At 37.6% G+C, this 24,800-nt stretch overlaps 1 protein-coding gene and 1 long non-coding RNA gene across 4 annotated transcripts in view; one reads left to right on the forward strand and one right to left on the reverse strand.

The window, feature by feature from the left end:
* Positions 1-400: 400 nt before the first annotated feature.
* LOC121396420 lies at positions 401-12,437 on the reverse strand. Its single transcript, XR_005963033.1, has 3 exons — positions 12,357-12,437; positions 828-869; positions 401-483 (listed from the first exon to the last, which is right to left on the reverse strand). It is a non-coding gene; the product is annotated as an uncharacterized LOC121396420 (long non-coding RNA).
* Positions 12,438-12,760: 323 nt separating this feature from the next.
* The window catches only part of LOC108697229 (kin of IRRE-like protein 3), an 872,472-nt gene continuing 860,432 nt past the window's right edge, over positions 12,761-24,800 (forward strand). For all 3 annotated transcript variants that reach the window (XM_041571296.1, XM_041571297.1, XM_041571298.1), the window contains exon 1: positions 12,761-12,844. In XM_041571296.1, the coding sequence (XP_041427230.1) occupies positions 12,775-12,844 (70 nt within the window). In that variant the 5' untranslated portion in view covers positions 12,761-12,774. The remainder of the gene's footprint in view (positions 12,845-24,800) is intronic.

The raw sequence follows: 24,800 nt of genomic DNA on the forward strand, positions 1-24,800 counted from the left end.
CCTAAGCTAAAATGTCCCTCAAATCCCTGCAGACTTCTGTCCCTCCAATACAGAGCAGTATCAAGCAGATTACTAGCCAGCAAACTTACTATCATCTGTCCCTGAAATCACTAACAGCTCTCCCCCTACACTATCTCTTCCAAGCACACACAGGCAGATTTTTCAGATACATTTTTGCCCTTGATCCCCCTCTGGCATGCCACTGTCCAGGTCGTTGCACCCTTTAAACAACTTTAAAATCATTTTTCTGGCCAGAAATGTCTTTTTTAGATGTTAAAGTTCGCCTTCCCATTGAAGTCTATGGGGTTCGCGAACCGTTCGCGAACCGCTCGCATTTTTGCGCAAGTTCGCGAATATGTTCGCGAACTTTTTTTCCGACGTTCGCTACATCCCTACTTATCAGTAATAGGAGGACCAAGGCTGAAGAGCAAATCCTTGAGACACTGGGAATTATACTTCATCATTTGAAGCAAGTTCATTTTCCTTAGGGGAAGAGAAGAGAACAAAAATCAATAAACAAACCAGTAATTATATCTGTAAATTCCAAACATCAATTTATTAATGTGCAGGCAATAGCCTTAACCTTCTCAAATATAGTGCTCTTTAAACATACTTGTAGTTAATCATATCCATGAATAACTACATTAATTGCCCTATTAGATCAATTTGGTCTCCTGTTTGCTATAATCATTTGGCAGTTGTTTTCAGTGCACAAGTGATCCCTTGCTAAACTGGACTGATCATGCCTGGGAGACAGGGGCGATCCTGGCCCCTCCACCCCCGGGGCAGCAGCAGTTGCTGCCGCCCCCCCTCCCCTGTGTGCTTACCTTTTTGCGCCTGAGGGGGTCCAGGGGTGTCCACGAGGGTACCTGAGAAGACACACATATGGATATTTCTTTCTTTTTCATCCATGCAAACAGATTTAATTACATTTTGTGATTTTTAAAAGGGTGTAGTTAAAGGTAATTAATTAAAGGTAATGCTTATAACCATGGCATTTTATTCAGCATTGTATGTAAGTTTGCAAAGAAAGGTAGGTTAGGTTTTAGGTTTAAGTTTGTATTTTGTTCCAATGTACCCCAGGTAGCTCTAGTGTTGCATAATATAAGTGATGTTTGGTTTATAGAGAGCGCTATCACAGCTTAGGGAAACAAACCCTAACAAAAGAAAAAATATAGTGTAGTTTATTCACACTCTGTAGTGTAGATCTCTTTCTCTTCTTCATCCCCCTCCCAGGATCAGCAGTAGGAAGGCGATGTTCGGTGGGCTCCCCCTCCCTCAGTGTGGAGAAGAAGCTCTAAGCAACTTCTGTGTTCTATTCGTTTTCCTCTCTGTGTAAAATGTCACTGCAACTGTGAGAGACGGCTCCCGGCTGCTTTGTAATACATACGGTGACATCAGGGAGGAAGCCTGTGGACAGAGAGGGGGAGACGCGCAATCCCATTGTATGGAGCAGTAAAGGGAGCCGTGTCCCAACTGTAAGATAGCAGGAAACGTCCCATGGTTGCCCCTTTGTTAGGACCCCACTGCAGGCAGCCTAGTAGGTAGCGGAGGGATGGTTCCCCAGGGGGCGGGGTGGATAGGTCCCTGTGATTGACAACTGGCCAAGAGGATCAGCATCGGTCAAATTATAAGGGCATTCTAACTTTCCAAACAAAGTTATGGCGCAGAAGGGGAGATGGAAAAGGCTGCAGAGATATATGAATATGTTTCAGAGTGTGCAGATCAGTCACTTGCGCTATAACGTGAATGCATTACGTGCGGGGAGCGTGACTCTCTGGTAGTTGGCACACAGGACCTACAGCAGGCCAACGCCTACGTTACACAAGCAAAGGCAGGATGAGAGGGATTGTGCAGCCAAGTGTTTCTGCGCATCCGATCTCCCCTTGCCAAACACAAACGGAAACGATTGACGATTGAAAGGCAGCAGCGCTGGTGACGGTACTAGAATAAGAAGTTGCTGAGAGTTTCTTCCCCACACTGAGGGAGGGGGAGCCCGCCGAACATCGCCTTCCTACTGCTGATCCTGGGAGGGGGATGAAGAAGAGAAGGAGATCTACACGCTGTCAGTGACTATCCAGGAAGGAGAAATCCAACCCAGCAGGATGGATGGTCGCCATGTCGCCTTTTCTGTAGAGGACAGGAAGTGGAGTTTCTGTAAGTTATTTCTTAATAAAGGCTTTTCTATTTGAAATTTTAATTTGTCTTGGTGTTTTATTTTGTTGTATTCTAATGAATTTTTTTGTAAAAATTTTTGATGTTACTGGTCCTTTAAATGTAAGCCTTCAGGGGTGTCTTTAGTCCTAACCAGCACTTCCACTCTCGCGTTACTTAAAAAGGGAGCAATACATAAAATCCTTTTAATAAGAAATATATATTTTAAAATTACACTCACAATTGTGAAAGATTTAACGAGCATTAATCTTTAAGTCACCCCCACTTTGCAATGGATCAGCTCCGGCCAGCGATGTCTTTCCGTCGCGTGTGTCCCTTCTGCAGTGCTTAAAGATGACGTCAGGTGCTCGTTTGTCTCTTCGCCTGATTTGTTTCGTTGGTTACGTTGAGAGTGGAAGTGCCGGTTAGGACTAAAGACACCCCTGAAGGCTTACATTTAAACTAAACGTTTGTAAGTATTTTTAAACTACACAAGGTGACTGTGCTGCAACAAGTGTGACACTAAAGTGTGGAATGCAAGAAAACCCTGTGGTGATTGGAGATTTTGGAAAATGGGCTAACTAAACCAAAAAGAGTGTGAATATACTACACTATATATTTTCTTTTTTCATACTGCTTGTTTCCCTAAGCTGTGATAGCACTGACTCTCTATAAACCAAACAAAACTTTATACTATACTCAAAGGAGAACGAGTCTATTGGGAGCCGGCAACTAAAGGGAAACTTCAGGACTCTCTGGGAATACTTACTGAATTTCTGACATAATATAAGTGATAACTGTATAAATGTTATATGTTCTTATGAATTGGTACAAGAAATGTAGGGTTACTATAGCTATGTTGGATCATTACTGACAATAGGGCCATTGTTGTACATGAGGGACTGGGATGCAGTTGCTAGCAAGAATGCTTCGGGCCTGGGGCTTTCTGTATAAGGGATTATTTTGTAATTTGGATCATCATGTCATAAATATGCTAAATAAAAAAAAAATTAAACATTATATAACCCAATAGTATTGTTTTGCCACCAATATGGATAAGTTTAGTTCATCATCAAGTACAAGGCGCTGTTTTATTAGGGAAATGGTTTTAAAAAGTTAATGGGGTGGTTCACTTTTAGTATGTTAGAATGGCTAATTCTAAGAAAACGTCTCAATTGGGCTTCATTTTGTCTTTTTTATAGTTCTTGAATTATTATCCTTTTTCTTCTTCTGACTCTTTCTAGCTTCCCCCAAATGGTGGTCACTGACCCCATCTAATAAAAAAATGCTTTTGTAAGGCTACAAATGTCTTGTTATTGCTACTTTTTATGACCAATTTTTCTATTTAGGCACTCTCCTATTCATATTCCTGTCTATATTTCAAATCACTGCATGGTTGTAGGGTAAATTGGACCCCAGCAACCAGATTGTTGAAAGTGCAAAAAATGCAAATGAATAAATACCACAAATAATAAAAAAAATAAAACAAGTTGCAAATTGTCACATGATATAACTCTGTACATCATACTAAGAGTTAATGTAAAGATGAAAAACATCTTTAAAATTATTTAGTTAGTAGATCTATATCATGCACATTATATAGCTTAATGCACCTCACCATTTAAGGCTAAGGCCACACGGTAAGATTCAGGGAGATTGGTCGCCTGGCAACTACTCGCCGACTAAGCGAGGCGACTAATCTCCCTGAATGGCTTGCTGGTATCTCGCACCTGCTAGTGCTAAAGTCGCCTGCGCCTATTCACACGCGGCGACACATTTTTCAAAGTCGTTCGAAATTGCCTCCCCATAGGCTTGGCTAACTTTTTTTGGTCGAAGGATAATCCTTCGATCGATGAATTAAAATCCTTCGAATCGTTTGATTCAAAGGATTTAATCGTTCGATCGAACGATTATTCCTTCGATCGTTCGATCTAACTATTTGCGCAAAATCCTACGACTTCGATATTCAAAGTCGAAGGATTTTAATTCCCCAGTCTAATATCGAGGGTTAATTAACCCTCGATATTCGACCCTTGATACATTTGTCCTTCTAAAAGTCAATGGGAAAGATTAAAGCCTCAAGTAAGTTCTGGCAGAAGTCGCACTGGAAAAAAATGGTCAAAAAAACGTGTTGGGTGAAAGACATATTTTTCAATAACATTTTCAAGCAACTGCTTACTTTCATGGAAGACATATTCAGTCATTGAAAATTCATATGCAGCTTGTTAAATACTAAATTTTTAACTCAACTGGAGGTGTGTGGTATATTTGGTAATATTTGTCTTTTTTTTACAATATGATAAATAGGCCCCTTTTTGTGAAGTAAAGAGTATATTTTTGCGTAAAATAACTTTTCTAAATCAAGATGATAATATCATGGATGCAACAAACCACATGCACTATGAACATTTTATCTCACTTACAACTGTTCTCAAATTATCTAAACCTTGTATAAGCTTGTCGAATCAAAAAAAAACTCTATCCATAACTTTTGGATAAATATTATAGTGGATGTTGTCACTGTTTTTCTTTCTCCTAATAACTTACTGAAGCCCTAACTGACCACAGCAGTTCTTGGATTTCTTTGAGCAGAGAGTCAAAAGAACATTTATAAATTTTGGGTGAGTAGAGCAAGCAATGAACAAAAAGACATGCAGAAGATTTGTAATATTCTTTATGATTGCAATAAAATCCTGTTTTTTTCAGTAATTACCACTCACTCTAAACCAAAACCCTTCAGCAGAATTCTTCACAGATGGTGGAAATAACTCACTATGCCAATCGTAAATATCTTGGTATTAAAGCAATAATATATAAAATAACTAGAATAACTAATTTGGCTGTTAAAAGAATATCACTAAAGACATTTGTTGAGGAATAACTGACCATATTCATAAGCTCTGTTGGGAGAGAATGTGAAAGCATGGCATCTGAAGCTGAACTGCTACAATGAAGCACTTTGTTTAAAATTTGGAGAGCCTTAAATGAGTTTTTGTATGTTAATGGTTGAGCTCTATAGCAAGCATTACTCTGAAAGTTCAAAGCAATAAAGAATGCAAGATATTTCTTTCTGTACATTATGCACAAGGCTTAGGCCACAGAAAAATAACTGTAGCATATATACTGTATTTTTAACAGATATATTTGCTATACATGCAACCATACATGCTGAAAATAACAATTATATTTTGTATTAAATGTGTATGTTGTAAGAAAAGGAAAATAATTATAAAGGAAAGCACATTTGTTGCAGGATCTATACGTTGGTTCACAACTGTTCATCTTTTAAATCAGAAAGCTTACCAAATACTAATAAAATATTTATACTAAAAGGTATTTACGACTTTTTTTTATATTTATGGTGACGTCACAGTATGGAGAAAATACAGTACCTGCCTATAAGTTAATCTCCACCTGTAGTATTTGGTACATACTGCTAAATAGAGATGCTAACAAGAATGATCAAAACTTTAAACCCCACATCTTGCCAAGTGACAAGAGGAAATGTATAGTACTGCAAGTGGTTTATGTAACTCATCCTACAGCAAGTGTGCTAAGTCTCACTTATTGTGCCTGCCATTGCTTTTATCCCCTTCCTTTCCTTTACCAGCACAATATCTCACATCATACTGCCATATTCTAATCCATGCCCTGCAATACTGTTTCCTTGAAATCATTATGCAAACTTACTAAAAGGCAAGAGTATCTAACTTATTTTAATGTTTTTATATTTGCAGACTACAACACACACCACTTTAGAATAGCATTGTATTGACTTGGGGAAGGATATTTTAAAAGCAGAAAATAAGATTAGTAAGAGAAAGGAAGAAATGAAGGGAAAGTAGAAGACATGAAGAGGAAATACAAAAAAAAGAAGAGGAATTAGAAAAGAAGTGGAACTGGAAGTGGCAAGACCATAGGAGGAAAGAAGTGTAGAAAAAAAAGATATTTTAACAAAAGGGTTAAAAGGGACCAAAGGCTACTGCAGAAAGAGACAGAAAAAGATAATGTTGCCACAAGTGTTTTAGCTCTAAGATTTCTCATAGTTTTATCCTCAGTCCTGATATGCTTACAAGGCCAGTATGTGAGAGCCATCCAATGACAAAAGGCTGCCACTGAAATACTGAAAAGACCATTGTGTTGTTGGGATAATGTTCTCTTTTGGCCTTGCCCCAAATGTAATGCTTTGCATTTAGATTCTGCATTTCCAGTTCAATTACATGCTCAATATTGACATGTCAAATGTACCACTACAATATTTCTTAAGTATTTATTTTATGTTGTTTCCATTTAAGTTTAAGATGCTTTATGGTCTTCAGATTAAACAAGCTTTGCTGAAGAAAATGGTTACCTTGCATTTATGTTTGTTAAACCATCTAAACAACTCACCTTGTATAAAAGAAACCTACAGCAAATGTTCTAGTTAACATGTGCCTCTTAGTTGCGATTCTCCATCATCATTGCTGCTGAAAGCACTTTCACACAAGGGCTTTTGTTTCTTATTAAAATTGTTCCTAGAGAAAGATTGTTATATGCACTCAAAGTTTTAGAAAATTAGGCATTTGTTATGTATTCTAATGCTTCTTTTTGGACAGGAAGTAGAGGTCCACGTGATGGTGAAAATAATCATACCATTGACTTCCCCTTATACCCACCACACTGACTACGTTAAAATCCTTGTGACTAGCTAAAAAAACAGCTCTGCTGTGCTTTCCCTTTAGATATTATAAGAAAAGCCAAAGGTGCAGCATGATCTACCAATAAGCACCTAATGGAGTAACTAGGAGTTGTCGGCACCACAGTAAAATGGCTCAATGCCACAGGGAGATTATTACTTGTATTACATATAAAGAAGGTGACACTGTTACAAGAAAGAAAACAACAACAATATTTAAGTGTTATTGCTTTCATGATTCATAGGTTTAGAAAACAGTATGAAGGTGAAATGGGCCTTAAGAAGTGCTGGTGGGAAAGTGTTAAGAGGCACACACATGCATTACAGGCATATAAAAAAAAATTATTGCCATCATGCCATGGAACATTGCTGAGAATTTTGTTAATAATAAATGAAAAAGCACATTAGAACCATTCCAAAAGTGTATGGGGAAAAAAAGTCAATAAAAATAATAATGTTCAAAGCAGAAACCACGTAGAAGGCTTAACCCTTTTGAAGGGGCATTATACACCTATGTCCAAGGATTCAAACATATTCTAAATATTGCTTTTCTAATATTGAGGTATGGGACCTATTATCCAGAATGCTTAGGACCTGTGGCTTTCTGGTAGGGATGCACCGAATCCAGGATTCGGTTCGGGATTCGGCCAGGATTCAGCCATTTTCAGCAGGATTCGGATTCTGACAAATCTTTCTACCCGGCAGAACCGAATTGGAACCCTAATTTGCAAATGCGAATTAGTGGCGGGGAGGGAAATCAAGTGACTTTTTGTCACAAAACAAGGAAGTAAAAAATGTTTTCCCTTCCTACCCCTAATTTGCATATGCAAATTAGGATCCAGATTTGGTTCGGTATTCGGCCGAATCTTTTGTAAAGGATTTTGGGGTTCAGCCGAATACAAAACAGTGGATTTGGTGCATCCCTACTTTCTGGATAAGGGATCTTTCTGTAATTTGGATCTCCATACCTTAAGTCTACTAAAAACATGTAAAAACAATAGGCTGTTTTTGTTTCCAATAAGGATTAAGTGTTGATCAAGTACAAGATATTGTGTTATTATTAAAGTGAAAAAGGAAATCATTATTATCATTAATTATTTGGATAAAATGGAGTCTATGGAGCTTTATGGAAAACAGATTTGAGGATAATGGATCCCAAACCTGTATCTTTATTATTGTTTATAATATTTGAATATGCATTGTAGATTATTTTTTAATTATTCAAATCAGTGGTATTTTTATTATAGTGCATTTGCTTTAAAGGGGTTATTCACCTTCCAAACAAGTTTTTCAGTTCAATTGTTTTCAGACTGTACAGCAGAAATAGATATTTTTCAATTACTTTCCATTTTTTATTTTTTTACAGTTTTTTTTTCAAAATCTAGTTTAATGTTCCTGTCTCTGGTACTTGAGTCAGACAGTTTAGTAATTCAGGTGCAGATTATAAACAATTTTGGAACATTTATTTGATACATTTCTCAGTCAGCAGCATCTCTGCAGCATTAGCAACTATTGTATCAATTGTAACAGCTGCCTGTAATAAAACTCAGATATTCTGCTCAGCAGGGACAAAGGTAAGAGATGTATCAACTAAATGTTTACATTTAGAACAGTTTCCATGGTCGCCCCCCCCCCTCCCAGACCTGTTTTATAAGGTGGAAAATTACACTTTTCACTTCAATATTAGAAAATGCGTCACACATAAAAAATAGTAATTGGAAAAGGTTGTTATTTCTGGTGATCTATCTGAAAACAACTAGGTGTTTGAAGGTAAACATTTTGTTTCTTAATAAATATTTACTGCCTTCATGTCCTTCAGCTCATTATATAACATGATGCTGCAAATTTCTGTTACATAAACCAGACTTTTGCATTATAAAGTTACTAGAGGCTGTGTTATGAAACCCCCAGGAACCTGCCATACACTGCCACCTGATGCAAGGGTCTCACCTTATCTCATGAAATAGTTAATCTGCCCCTCAAAATACAGATTTGGCCAGTTCTAAACCCTTATTTGCATATTAGGAACACTAAATTTTACAATGTCTTCAGTTATCCATTGCATTATAGTTTGATTTGATTTGATTTGATTAGATTGTCTGAAACCTGCATAAAATTCTGGTATTCAGCTAAATTCTGAACTCAATTTAGCACTATACTACCACGTGATATCCCTGAACTAGCTACAAAATTCCCAGCACCCACAGAACATAAATGTATATTTAAAGGGCACCTGTCACCACAACTTTTTTCCCCCGCTGGACATGCTAGCTAATACAGGCTACATTCTGGTTGGGGGAAGCAATAGTTTATATTTTTATTTAAAAAATAGCTCCTGTGGGTGCTAGGCCACCCACACCAGGTGGGATCACCTGACGTGGGTGGCCATTTGTGAAGACCATTTGTGAAGACCATAATGTTTTTCACTTTAAAGGACATTGTTTTTTTATTGTTTTCACTTGTTTTCTCTATGGATTATGGATTGAATGAGCCAGATGGATTCTTTTGGACTTCATAAGCTACCTTGCTATGCACCCACCCATTATGTTTAGTGATGGGCGAATTTGCCCTGTTTCGATTCGCCGTGAATTTCGCTAATTTCCCGGCACCGGCGTCCATTTAAGTTAAAGGGCATCAGTTTTTCGCAGCAAATTCGAGAATTTATTGTCCAGCGGCGAAACAGGCAAATTTGCAACAAATTTGCACCTGGCGCATGAATTCACCCATCAGTAATTATGTTACATTATGTTAATTGCTTACTCTTTAAATTGTTCCGTGCACTAATATCCTGTATGCTTGACAAAGGGTTTTACTCCGAAATCCAGGAAGTATATTATCCAAAACGCTCTGCCCGCTTGGTTCAGGAAAAGGGTGCAACTTTCCTCGATCAGGTCACCGATATCCTGATATCTATAACTCAATTTATAAGGAAATGAGGAGAGCACTCTGCAAGCAATTGCTGCTGTGGTTATCCTTTTATTAGTCGACTGGTGTACAAGTAGTCGACTAATAAAAGGATAACCACAGTTTTACTCCGAAATGTTGCATGCTGCAATAAAATTTAGCAAAGGCTCACCCTGCCAGCATTTACCTTGTGTGCTAGTGAATTTTGTTTGGCACACACGAGCAAGCTGGGAGGAAAGGTCATTATGCACATGCACGCGCGGGGGGGGGGGGTTGGGGGGTAAGAGGTGCCCTTTAATGTATCATACTTTTTAAGATAGCACTGATACATATCTGCAGCTCTTTAAGGAGAAGAGACTATTCATCACTGCCATCAGCCCCTGCCCTAATATAAACTCCCTATCACATTCACACAAGAGCCAACCAAACTACCTGTATGGTCCTTAATGCTTTCTAATGTTATTGTACCTAACTCTATCAGCATTGAAAATTATTTAATCATTTTAGAAACATTTCGGTTTTTTTTAAATTTAAAAATACCTTTGCATTCACTTTGTCAAGTGGCCTGGCTGAAGTTGTCAATATGTATTATTTAAAGTTCTACTCATAGTAATGGGTATGGGAGTAGAAATATGCATGCTTGATGAGTGGTATCTCAATGTTGAATAATTATTTTCCCTTTTTTTCATAATTGGTCATTTAATGGGCCAATAACACCAACAGAATGAAAATCCTCTATGTACATATACAGATTATTTGTGTTTGCCAAACATCTGCCAATAAAACACTTCTTGGCAGCAAGTGTCCTGTTCAGCATAGAGCGTTGAATGACATATGTTATCTACCACTTTGTAGTCTTAAAGGACAACTATAGCCCCAAAATCATACCTCCCAACATTTTGGAAGTAAAAATTGGGACAAAATTTTTTTTCCCGCATGTAGCACAGCAATTTTTTGACCACACCCCTTTCTGTGGCCACACCCCCTAATTACAATGTTTGTTTTACAAAATTTGGCAGGTTATGAAAGTTTGAAAATATTTCTCCTTATCTAAACTGTGTTTTTGTGTCTCAAAATTGTTACAAAGTATCTTATTTGCACCTGTTAGCTATTCTGGGCTCTCTGCTAAAAGCCAATTAAGTTAGAAACCTTGTTTCTTTTTCTGGCTGTTCAGTGCAGAGAAAAGAGGGACTTTCCAGTACAAATGAGGGACTGCGGGTTGAGTTGTCAAAAGAGGGACCAGTGGCGTAACTAGATATTACTGGGCTCCACAGCAAATTATTTTTCAGGCCCCCAAAATGTTTAAAGGTTGACTTGTTTCTCCAATATTTATTGAAATTGTATATGAATTAGGGCCTCATGGGGCCCCTATACCTCCTGGGCCCCCCTGAAGCCGCAGGGTCTGCTTCCTCTATAGTTACGCCCCTGAGAGGGACTGTCCCTCCGAAAAAGGGACAGTTGGGAGGTATGCCAAAATTAATACTTGAGCAACAGATAGTTTATATCATATTAAGTGCATATTAAAGAATCTTACCAAACTGTATATATATATATATATATATATATGTATATATATATATGTATATGTATATATATATATATATATATATATATATATATATATATATATATAAAAGTAAACATTGCTTTTTTACATCTCTTGCCTTGAACCACCATTTTGTGATGGTCTGTGTGCTGCCCTCAGAGATCACCTGACAAAAAATACTACAGCTCTAATTGTAACAGGAAGAAGTGTTTAAGCAAAAGACACAACTCTTTCTGTTAATTGGCTCATGTGACCTAACAAGTATGGTTTGTTTGGTATGTTTGTGTGCACAGTGAATCGTACGATCCAAGGGGGCGGCAATTATTTTTTTTTTAAATGGCAGTTTTCTAATTATGATTACCCAATTGGCACACACTACTAGAAAAGTATATTATTATGAAAATGGTTTATTTACACGAAGCAGGATTTTACATATGAGCTGTTTTATGCAATATCTTTTTATAGAGACCTACATTGTTTAGGGGGGTATAGTTTTCCTTTAATAAGCTTCCTGTCCCCTACACTTCTGTGCTGTCTCTTATGTAAAGTGGGCCCTAAAGCCCAATAGCACCTCCATGACAGTCTCCCTTCCCACAGGCAAGATTTCCTAACGTTTTTCTGCTAGTGCAACGTGACGGCACCTCATACGGAAAGATAAAGCCTCCTTTGAATGAGCACTGCCCCTTTATCACTAAAGGTTGCAATGTATTGTAATACTGAGTCCTGACCGTGTTTCCATTAATCACAGCATGCGCCGCTTTTTTTCTTTTTATTATCATAAAGTAACTCGATGGGTCGCTAAAGATTTTCAGGCGTGACAAGGGCAAATAGAAGCTGTTGTACCTGCGTGAGGCATGTGCCAAAGTGACATGTGAGGGAGCTGTCATGTGGAAAGAGAGGGGGGCACATGAAAGTGGTACAGCCATAGTGTTGCCTCAGAGGATGTGGAATGACTGTACAGATGGGGAATAAAGAAAGGGCAGCTGTGCACAGTGATAGAGCCAACACAGACACCAGCGTGTGCATCTGAATGAGACTTGCAGCTTTTATTAGGGTTCCTCAGCCCCGAGCACCTACCTTGTTCTCTTCTCACAAAAACAAAAAGCCTTCTGTCGCGAACAATGTTCTTCAAATAGGCGCTAAATGAAAGGGAGGGCAGCAGTCCGCTCAGGAGCATGACACAAATCACCCAATGAAGATGCCAATGATGAAGTGAAAGGGCTCCCGTTGTTGTAAGGTGTCTGCCCAAGTGGCTGCCTGGCGGTGGGAGGAGCTGAGCTGTGTGGCAGGAGAAGCTTGAGAGAGTCAGGCTGGGATGTAGCTGGGGACACAGTGCATGTGCTGTACGGGAGAACCGATGTGGCTGCTGCTGCTGCTACTGGAGGCAATTTGAGCCCAACACAGACAAGGGAAGGGGACACCTTTTTCCCCAGACAGGGGAGGTGGAGGAGACCGTATCCTGGGTTGGCCACTTTGCTCATCGCTGGCCGCTGTGATGCTGCTGCTTGGAATGAAACCCTCCCGGTTGGACCTGCTGCTCCTCACTTGCATCCTGCTCAGCCGAGGTAGGGGACCTTTAGCACTACTTTACTTTCAAAGTGGATGGAAAGATGAGGGGCTGGGCGTGCGGCTCTATGGGATGTTGGATGTCTGTGACTGGACAAAGAATAGCCCCGCTTGTGCTCCTGTTAATTATTCATAGATGTGCCAGGGCATCACTTTGGCGCCGGTGATAATGGAGCGGAAAGTGCACGAGTGTCAGATGTTATTGGGTGCTTTTCATCTGTTCGGCACAGGTATGATTCTGCTGCTGTTCCGCTGTATGAGTGCAAGCACCGGCTATGGCTATTTCCTTCTCCAACATCACCTGAACTGACATGGTCTAGTTAGGGGGACTCTCTCTCCCAGCTCTTACTGAACTACAGCAAAAGGCATCGGGAGCTGGAAGTTGCTGTTTAATAGCTGGAGGATCGCAGGCTTGGTTTTCCCCAAGCATTCTGCTCTCTGTCCTTCGGTTACAACTTTGTTCTGCAACTAGTAGGTAGAGTGGGCAGTTGCAGTGCAGTGTCTGTTGCTGATGGGTTGCAAGCATTGTACCAATGGACATTCCAATCACGCCTCATCTCATTCACCTGTAGCACTCAAGAATATTTCCTAGTGATTCTTTACTTCTTCATTGGGGAGTTATGTACCCTGCATGACAGTGGAGTTTGCAGCAGTGGCATTGTAGGTTGAGTTGGCAGATCATCCCACCCTTTCCAAATGGACACCAATAATATAGAATTGAATCAGGAGTGACCGGTAATGTGATGAGCTGCAAACCACTGGCTAACTGAAATGATTATCAGCCAGCAAAAACGTTTGCTTTTGAGATGATCTGGCAACTCTTAATTGTGAATCTTTTTTGGGCACTAGAAGAAAAAAATATTGAAAGTAATGGGATTATAAGAGGAAAAAGCCATTTTTTTTAGAGATGGGAAGTGTGGGTTGAGATATTATTCATGGCAGGATAGTCAACAGTTGCCCAGGCGTGCCATTCTACACAGACATCATATGCTTTCCCTGGTGACATTAGCAAATTTGATTTTCAAGTGTGTTCTCTTAATGAGCAATTTATGTTTTTAGGTACAGGTATGGGACCTGTTACGCAGAATGTTCAGGACCTGTGGTTTTCTGTAATTTGGATCTTCATACCTTAAGTCTACTAGAAAATCATGTAAACATCAAATAAACCCAAAAGGCTTGTTTTGCTCCCAATGAGGATTAATTATATCTTAGTTTGGATCAAGTACAAGGTACTGTTTTATTATTACAGAGAAAACGGAAATCATTTTTAAAAATTTGGATTATTTGGATAAAATGGAAGACAGGCATTCTGTAATGTGGAGTTTTCTGGATAACGGGTTTCCAGATAACAGATCCCATACCTGTATTAGTATTAAGATCAAGTGACTGACAAGGCTGGAAACAAAACAGTTGAACAGAAGAAAAAAGTACAATCATGGGCGCAAACAAGTTATTAACATGACACCAATCGCCTGTGGCATTGGGGCTGGCATGGCCAGGGATGGTTTTCCTGTAGGAAATGGTATTTATTATAATTGGTGACTGTTATGAGGGCATTACAATTGCCTAGTAAGCAATGCAATATGGTTGTGTGTCTTAAACTGCAATTTCCCATAGTAGTAATGTATTACTGTTTCTTGTTTTATTTTAAGTTTAAACAGCTGATTATCACACACTCAAAAGCTAATTCCCATTTTCTCTAAAGGTCATCTTAGTCATTTAAAGGGGAATCAGTTCTAATGTACAGCTACATGTTTAGTATTAGTATTTGATTCCATAACACTGCATGGAGTTAATCCCTAATGGCAAAGCACTGGCCGTATTACCAGATAAAAAGAGTGCAGGCTGTCATTACATACAGGGAGCAGGTTTACACGAGTACACTTGCATTCTACATCTAATAGCTAATCCAGCAGAGGCATCAGCGCCTGCTAGCCCAGCCTGCTGTGAAACAAGGTGGTTATTCGGGTAGATCAGGAATCATGTCTCACTGTAACTACACTACCTACTGCAGGCTTGTTCATCTCTCACAAGAGCAATGGTTTGTCGTGCAGGGAACTCACAGTTGGTTCAAAATACAGCGCTTGTCTGTTGTTATTTCCCTATTTTGTCAAGCGAGATCATCTGGTCACTCTCAGTGCTTGCAGTAGGCAGACGTTTCTGCTTAACCGTTTCAGTCTGAAGCACTGGCAAGGATTTTTGTATATTTTTGGGCATATTGGAGCATTATGATACCTCCGTTTGGTTATAGAGAAACATGTCCTGTACAATATTTACCTTGGTTATATGTTCACAAGAATCTTCAGGCTTATGTTTGTGCACCTGTCAGGTGGATGCTGGGATCCACAGATTTTGGAGAGTACTGGGAACCACAGATTATGGAGAGTTTACATTGCCCTTTCAATGTCAAGATTGATCATTATGGTCAAATTAGTTAAATAGGTCAAAACATAGTTTTGACAGATACACTGTATAACGCTGTCTTCTTTTAGGCGATCTGGGGGCCAGTTTATTGGGCGAATCATAGAAGTTTGAAGGAGCACTTGATACAGATTTAATAATATAAAAGTGTGACATTCTGCATCTCTTGTCATTATTTTTCACATCAATAAACTCTACTAGATTAAACCTGTCTTCCCAAGAAACATCAAATCCAGCGAAGCTAAAATCGAGTTTCGTTTGATGTTGACAGGAGAAGACAGAGGAGTAAATAACTGAGAGCACTATGTGGCATAGAGACATATTAAGCAGCATTTATCTAAATGGCTTCTACTGGTCAGGGCCTTGGCAGTGAATTAAGTGGCACACCTGCCAAATCCACTTTGGTTTAATATTCCATTAGTAGAACTTTCCCTTAGCAAAACTTTAAACATATTAAATGAACTTTCAGTTCTTTCCTCCCATCAGATTCAGAATGTTCAATAAAATGCCGTAGGTAAAGAACAATTAACACGAATAAATGGTAGGTAAAAGAGTTTTAACCCTTTCAGTATGAGCAGGTTAATCAGGTTGAGCCTTTTGACATGCTTTTAGTATGATGACCTGACAGGGAAGTGTCTCAACATTTCCTTTGAATTTAGCTTGAAATCACTTTCCAGTCTATTGCTAAGCCATTCCCCGAGGCAGAAAACAGATTAAATAAGTGCATCTAGGTTGCTACTACCTATCCACAGACCTGTTATAATTCCTTCATCTCTTAGTGTCTGGCTGCTTAGTGTGCTAGTCCTGCTGTGTATTCAGAGATGGACTGCGAAGGTCAGATGGTCTGGGCTATGCTTGCTTTCAGATACAACACGTAGATATTGTGCCCAACACCTATTATTATCAAATGCATCTCTAGAAAGAGCTAATGTGCTCGCTGATCTATTACAGTTGTTTCCGAAGGAAAGAGGATGAAGGAGGAGGTGTGGGAAGGAAAATCAAATATAAAATGCTCCTGTAATGACCCAATGTTTAGTAAGAGATTTTTAATAATCTTATAGTCATCTCTTGTTTTCATTCAACATTAATTTCAGTCTTTTGTTGACTTTGTCTCTCTGATCAAACTTCTTTGGCCATTGTTTCATTCTATTTATGGACAGTGTACTCTACTCTTGCTGAAACAAACTAAAGCACCAATCAACATCTGTCTGTAATATTGCTAGGGAATCAGCAGGCAATTCATGGTCAGGTTATCATCCCTGATCTTATATCAAGCAATCCTAAACTGGGCTATACATTCCTAGAGTTAAGGTTTAGCAGTATTAAGTCTGAGTGTGATAAAGTAAACCAGGCAATATAATTCTATGCAGTGCTCAGAATTAGATTTTCATGTGCCAATAATATTTCTTCATGTAGACTTAATTACCACAATCTATACAAAGAGTTCAGTAAATGCAGTGTCTAATAAGACTATTGTTACTATGAGTCATTGTTATGGATGTCAGTTTGAGTAGCAGAATATAGGATGGCACATATTTCCAGCACAACTTCAGAGGAAAACACTTTAACAATAGAAATTCTTCTTTCCAGTTCTTTGTAATCCTCTCTTAGGCATAAGAAATCCTTCTAGAACATCTGAAGTAGTTCTTTTGTATTCCTTGGCATAGTCAACTGAGAATCAACCAAAGATAATGGCCGATGGTAAAATTTCAGAATGTTCCGTCATTATATTCTAACAGTGCCTATTTTTAATAGCACTATATGCAGTGTGTGTTGTTGATCGAAAAACTGTAAAAGGGAAGGTCAGATATTTGTTACACAGACAAAAAGTTCTCATTTCTAATTCAGTTAAAAACATCTTATGCATCTAAAGATCAAGTTGATAAATGGGGAAATTTGATCATGGAATTTGACATTTTTCAACCCTGTACATTTAGGGATGTACTGCTGAGGCATTGGTAAACTAGTTTAAATATGAAATCTAACTTTGCTCATGCCAATTAATTCTTTATATAAATGTAATAGCTTTGCCGGACCTACCTAGACTGTGTGGGATAACTCACAGTGATTCCTTGAAAGATGTTTTTGACTTTCATGGGTTCAGGGAAGCTGGGTCACATACAGCAGAGTTATTGATGAAAATCCTGTACAGCTGATTTAGAAGTACATCAATCACTTTGAATGAACAGTAGCTCTCATACAAATGCAATTCCTTGTATATAAAGGCATTTGCATATATTTTCAGTTAAGTTATCACACCCACTTTTGTGAGCAGGCTGAGATTTGCTTTGCATTCCCTTGAATGGGTATAGATCATTTATCATGTATTATACAGGGTCATCAATGCATGCATCACTTTGCAAAATTTCATTACATGTTGTTGTCATAAAGTAACACCACAAAATAGAAAAAAAGTGTTAGCCAAGTTTAACTATCGCTATGGGAATAGAAAGTGTTATTGTAACAAACAATACAAAGTAAATGTATTTTATTAAACATACACTTAATGTATTTTCCATCACTAGATATTCTATTTATACTATATAGGCTTGTCTGTTGGTGACTTAGTACATATGCAGTGTAAGCAAAGCCAGTAATAGAAATGTCTCAATGTTTTAGCAGTTATGTGAAATTCAAAGTGCAATGTTGGGTGGAGTATGGCATACTCTTGTAGGTTCATAGCCTCTGGCCTCATCAAGCAGAGATACGAAAGGCTTGGCAGTAATCTTTAGGTGAGGGAAAGTAAAGTAACACTGACAGTTCTAAAAAGCAGATACCTGTATATGCCCAACCTTAAAATTACTTTATAAAATTGTCAAACTCAGTTTGCCCTTTCAAGTCAATATGTTTGAATTTTCTCAGCTTCAGCCTGCCTTCCATTGCAACTTCAGAATTTGATGTTTCTTCTCCCTTGTGAAGAACTGGATGAGAACATCCACATTTAGATTTAGGTGATAGATATACTATACAAATCTAGTTCACAGAGGAACAGCGATGAGAGGCATTTATTTCAACTACATTTTACTTTCAAAGTTCTTTACCAGAAAACCATAATTCCTACTTGACTGGTTAGGTACAGATATTTATAATTGTTGTTTTTCTGCCTTGGTCTTTTTTCTGTCTCTGTGCTCTGTGATTAAGAAGTGAGCCAAAATTCGCCTTGAGGGATGCACATGACCACACAACAGCATTCTGGCATGTTCACTTTAGCTGGTATCATTGAGCTGGTGTACAGCTGGTGTACACCACACAGATACTTAGTTATAGTTACTACAGGAAACTGGATGCTGAAGGAGTACTTTATAAAATATTTCAAGTATTTCATAGTTTTGGCAGTGCTGAATTTGTATTAGTGATATTATGTTTGCTACTGGAATCTAATATCCGTGACACCCAGAATATCAATTGGCGCAAAGAAAAGAATTTGTGTACAGCTGCATTCGATTGCTGTACCTTGTGCTCTACATGGAGGACCACATCTACGATGTCTAATTGATTATAGTTGGGGTTATATTGACAATATACACATCTTCAAGACTAGTTGTTTTGGTTTCATAAAGTAAAAACGTTTATGGAAAATATAATTTATGTTTTTTTGTAAATAATTATCTTCTTCTAAGCTAAAGGCCTGATGTGTGAGGAAGTACTAGTAAAAAACAGACCTTCATATACCACATATGATATCAGAATTTGTTTTCCAGTTCATATTTAATAAATGTAAGATTTAAAAGAACATAAAAACATGTCTTATCATAAATGTGCCTCTTTTAAGTTCAGTTATATCTGCTTACAGCTGATCCATAAGGGATAATGAAAACTATTGCCTGTTTGACTTCTCTGTTTGGTTATTTAACTTTGGTTTACCTGAGTTTGGTCAGCCAAACTGTTTCTATCGGTTGGCAAATATATTCATATAATATTATAGGTTCAATCAGACATTTGTGAAAAACTGTGTGCGTGTATGTCCAGCATTGACATTTTTCTAGTTATAGTAGTATTTGGTAAGTAGATAACTTTGCGCAAATTGATCATATTTATACAACAGGTGGAGCAATAAGCGGCATAAAATCTCGCTTATCAAGGGACACTACTCTATTTAATCCTCATGGCTCTGCTGCCTATCTTCTATGTACCCTTTGTGTTCCTAGCATCTTCATATATCCATATAAAGTATACTGCAAGCCTAGGCAATTTGTGGCTTAAGAGTAGAAATCAATACATTTTATTTTTAAAAGAGAATATTGGATTGCACTTTTAATACATTTGCTAATAGAAAAACTGAATGTAAGCAACAAAAGGTTAAACGTGTGTCTGGAATGAGGATATCTAATGTTTTAAATGGCATACATTTGCAAGCCATATAAATATAGATGCATTTAGTGGATGAGGTGGATGAATATAATAATGAGATTACCTTATGGTAACTGAACACCTCTGTGTGTTTTGAAACATTATACCTAGACTACTCTGACTATCATCAGATCTTATATAGGATGGACAAGTATCATTGAAGTGCTGGTTTCAGAAACATTACTGTAAAATAATTTTTTCTCCAAACAGCTTGAACTTTATTATAATAACCTGGTGTTATTTAAGAAACTCAGCTCTTGTGAACTGAAAACAATTTAAGTTTATGGGCCAGGTATGACCTACAAGGGGTAAAAAAATAAATAAAAAAAAAATAAAAATATATATATATATATATATATAAAATGTCCGACAGTGCTAGCACTCAGATCATCCAAAGAAGGGGGGGGACTATCAATATTTTTGGTATATGTATATGAAGGATCAGTACTCTGAAATATATATGTGTTCTTTTATTTCACACGATGATATAGCATCTTTATCCAAGGATATTGTGCAGTGATTGTGATACAAGATGTTATATCATCATGTTAAATAAAAGGGCACACATATATATATATATATATATATATATATATATATATATATATATATATATATATATATATATATATGTCACTACAAACAGTGCTGATCCTATATATATAGTCTATATATATTGTTGTATAAAATATTTATTTAGACTAATGATACACAGATTTATAGTGGTTTATATTTTCATGCCCCAGATGGCATTTACAGACTTCTTTTTCCATTTAAAACGAAACTGCTATATTTGAGGTTAGTTGCAACAGTCTGGCATTACTCAACTTCTTTCTGGTAGCAGGTTCATTAACATGCAAACCTAATTAAAATTATAGCTTGTCCAATAAAATATACACCATTACTGAGCTAGTAAAAACAACTATATTCTCAGAGACAGTTCATATAAGTCACCCAAACAAGACAAAATAAGAACAAATGAACTCTTTTAGGGCCTCAAGGATAGGTTCCCAACTTGAGATCGCAATTCTTAAAAAAGTTGGTTTGGAATGATTAACTGAGTTTTCTGCAAAGCTTCACTGTAAAATGCAATATCTTTAGATAAGCTTTCTTCTGTTACATCTACTTAGTATTACAATTAAACAAAGATGGTGTCTTACGTAATGGGTTGCTCCATGGTGATAAGATAAACCTCACTCTGCTTTTCTTGTAACTAGAAATTCACATTATTTAACTCTTTGTGGGCATAGCCCAAAGATTAAAAATCAAAGAGTGATCACATCAAATAAGGGCAGTGGGTGACTTAGATAAAGCAATGAATCAGTTGTACATGCTGATACATTAGATAGCTTTAAGAATGGGTTGGATGGCTTATTAGCAAGTGAGGGAATACAGGGTTATGGAAGATAGCTCATAGTACAAGTTGATCCAGGGACTAGTCCGATTGCCATTTTGGAGTAAGGATTTTTTTCCCCTTCTGAGGCAAATTGGAGCGGCTTCAGATGGGGTTTTTCCCTTTCTCTGGATCAACTGGCAGTTAAAAAAAGTTAAAAAGTTGAACTTGATGGACGTGTGTCTTTTTTCAACTTACTATGTTACTATGTAATGATGAAACAGGACAACAGAGCTGAAAATGAAAAGATAATAATTGATTGGAAGGAAACCACATGAGGGTAAAGGAAAGTAGCAGGAAGATGGGGTTTAGACAAAACAGCAGGGAGCTCAGACAGGAGAACAGTAAGGAAGTGAGAGGTCTAAATGGGTAAAAGTTGCAAAGGCAGCAATGGAAGATGCTAATGGGTAGTTTATCACCAGTCCATTCGGAAGGACAGTTCATCTGAATGAAAAATAACTAGTAAAGCTGTCATATTTGTGAATTGCCAGAATTGAATATACTTAATATTAACAACTGTATAAATTATGTATAAAATACATTAAACATGAATTTTAACATTGTGACTCTAACCAATATACTCAGTGGAAGAACTGAAACTGAACTGAAAAAATACAGGGTCAGACACAGGAGAACTTCACAATACAATACGGTTCCTGTAATATACTGAGAAGTAAGAAAAGTCAAACAATACTAGATTTTTTTAGCTATATTCCCTTTACCTGTAGACTCCAGAATTTCAGCATCCAAAAATCAGGAAGTCACAGGTCCATAACAGCTGGTATTCCTCATTTACCATTCCTGATTTACTTTGGTAATCTGCATTTGGGTGCCTTAACTATTCTGCATTCACCTTTCTAAATCTGTTGGTAATTCAGGTGGTAGAACTTTTTAAATATCTGTATATTTAAAAATCAGGAATACATTATTTGTTATAAAATACTAGTTTTAGTAAATTCTTTGACATAAGAGACACATCTGAGTTACATTTATAATTGTTGAGTGGACTGAATGGAATATATATATAGGTATATACACTTATACACACACAAACATACCATACAATATATATAAATAAAGCACTTGGATTGTGTTGCCATTTGGACCTTCAGTACAAGGTTTTTTTTAAAGCAATTAGTACTTACATCAACATTCAGATATAAATTAAACATCCAAGCCCTTAAAGCTGTTGCAAAATACAAGTTAAGTAAAAGATTGAACAACACCACCAACTCTTCAAGTAATTAAAAAGCCTTTATTTGTGCTTTTGTGGGCATCACCGCAACGTTTCAGGCCATGTGGGGACCAACTCTTCAAGTAATTAAAAAGCCTTTATTTGTGTTTTTGTGGGCATCACCGCAACGTTTCAGGCCATGCGGCCCCACATGGCCTGAAACGTAGCAGTGATGCCCACAAAAGCACAAATAAAGGCTTTTTAATTACTTGAAGAGTTGGTGGTGCTGTTCAATCTTTTACTACACAGTTTGCCAATGGGAAGTGCCCATTGTAGAACGTGCACCATCTCCAAAAAGTAGTCAGTCAGTAGTCAGAATCAATGTGCTGACTACTCTTTTCCTGCAAAATACAAGTTAAAGCAAACATTTATATATAGACTGTTGGTGAATTTTGGGAGCTGTGACCACGCAGAATATGCATTTTTTTGCCACGCAGAATATGATGAGAGGAGTCTGGCCTGTAACCCATGCAGCTCTGTAGCAGTCGATTTCTCAACATTGGCTGTTGTAATTAAAATTTTATAATATCCCACCAAACAAATAGGGTGGAGGGGGTATAATGCACAAGGCCAGGAACCTCTACATATTAGAATTTAATGTAAATGTGGTGGGAAATATGTGGGTCTGCACAAGAACAGATATGTACAACTGACAGACAAAAGCAGAGAGCGATGACTACATATTAATGGAGAGACCATTGAATGTAATACTAGTTTGTAGAATGGATTGTAGGCACACCAAATAGATCATTGGTTACATTAGTTGCACTCTGGTCAATGTGTTATTATGGCAATAACAGGCAATCCGTTTTAACAATAACATATTGACCAAACTGTTTTCGCCTACATAATGTGATATTAGCAGTTTCCATTTGTAGTGCTTATAGTTATAAATAAGATTTTATAACCAGACATTGCATTGAGCCTACTGAAATCTGTCATACATAGGATTACATCCACACCACATTGCCTTGTAAAGGGGCTTGTATGGATAAGCAACTGCATTCTGAAAGAGGTAAGGAATCAGACAAAGGTTTATATGCACACAGGAACCTCGGGATGGCAGCAGTGGCTGTATCTGAGACAGGAGATTCTAGAGAGATTAAGCAGAAATGCAGGCACAAATCCACAGCTGTCTCATGCCAACATAATCTAAACCAATCTAGTCAGCTCAAGCAATGGATTCTGTCAGATTTTAAAGCAAAAATATTTTTCATACTGTATTTACAGATTTTTTATTTAAATGCTGTGGTAAGAATAACTGCTACTTCTTTGAACATATAATGTTCAGGGCCCTCAAAGAATATTAGCTGTTTCCTTTCCTAGAAGAACATAGCAGAAAATTTAAAAGGGCACATGCATTTTGCACTGATGCTTAGGAATATGTCCTATGTGCTTTATATTGGTTGAATATGTTAAAGATACTATATGCTGGTGCTCCTGGTGCTGATGAATCCTAGGGACTTTACTCTTTGACTGAAGTAGGTTGCACTTGAGTATCGTGCAGAGCAGGTTATAGGTAAGATTCACTGAAGCAGGTTACAGGTGCTTTACACTGGCTCTGCAGTAAGTGACAAGTGTTTACACTGATGCTAGAAGAAGTATAGTGGAACCCCCCATTTTATGTTTTTCAGGGGACCGGAAAAATGGTGTAAGAGCTGGGAAAATTTTAAATTTGGGGGTATGTGTTAAAGCAATTTATTCTTGAATTACTCAAAGGATATAAGCAGATAAGCCAGTTTTACTTTGAATTACAATATTTACTGTGATAATGACAATATATACTGTAAGCATTGCAGTATTAATGTTACACAGTGGGGGCATGTGCAAGGCCTATTTGACATCAAAAAGACAACTTAAAGCAACAAGTAATTTGTACATGGCTGTATCAAGTGCAGGCTATACATATATTTATCTGAATTTACTATGTGCAGACTTAGGGCAAATTATGCACCTGGTTAGTATTTTAAACCTCTTCATCTCACTAAAAATATTATTTACAGAGGTTAAAGGAGAAATAAACCACCAATGAGAAAAGCCCAATGCACAACCCACCATAGTTCCCCCTCCCTACTTCCTCCCTGTATAGTGCATTAGTGCAAAAAGTGTCCCGCAATGTAGTTAACATTTGAACTGGTTTTCTCGGGGTGCGGTGTCACCAGACCCAATTAGCAACCACAAGGTTAAAGGATTGCAGGTACTGTTGTGGTAGTCTGTACAACCACACCGTTTCTATAATCAGAAACATCATTAAATCAGGGATGATGCTGAAATACAATAGCTGCAGGACTCATGTTCTTTGAATAAATTCATTAGTCCCAGAGAGTGTTTTGGTCCAAACAGATCTCAGCCAGATTATAGATATTATTCCAACAGCAAGGCAGTAAAACCTTACTAGAATATGTTGTTCATACCTGCCTGTTTGAAGACAGTATATTATTTCCATTGCCAGTGGATACCGTTTCACCAAATGCTCATATATACTTTTTGTCACATTGGAAGTCTGATTGCATGAATGAAGAGATTTGTGCTGATGCTACACCTTGTTCTCTGATCT

Source organism: Xenopus laevis, chromosome 7S (assembly GCF_017654675.1).
Source record: "Xenopus laevis strain J_2021 chromosome 7S, Xenopus_laevis_v10.1, whole genome shotgun sequence".
Lineage (NCBI taxonomy): Eukaryota > Metazoa > Chordata > Amphibia > Anura > Pipidae > Xenopus > Xenopus laevis.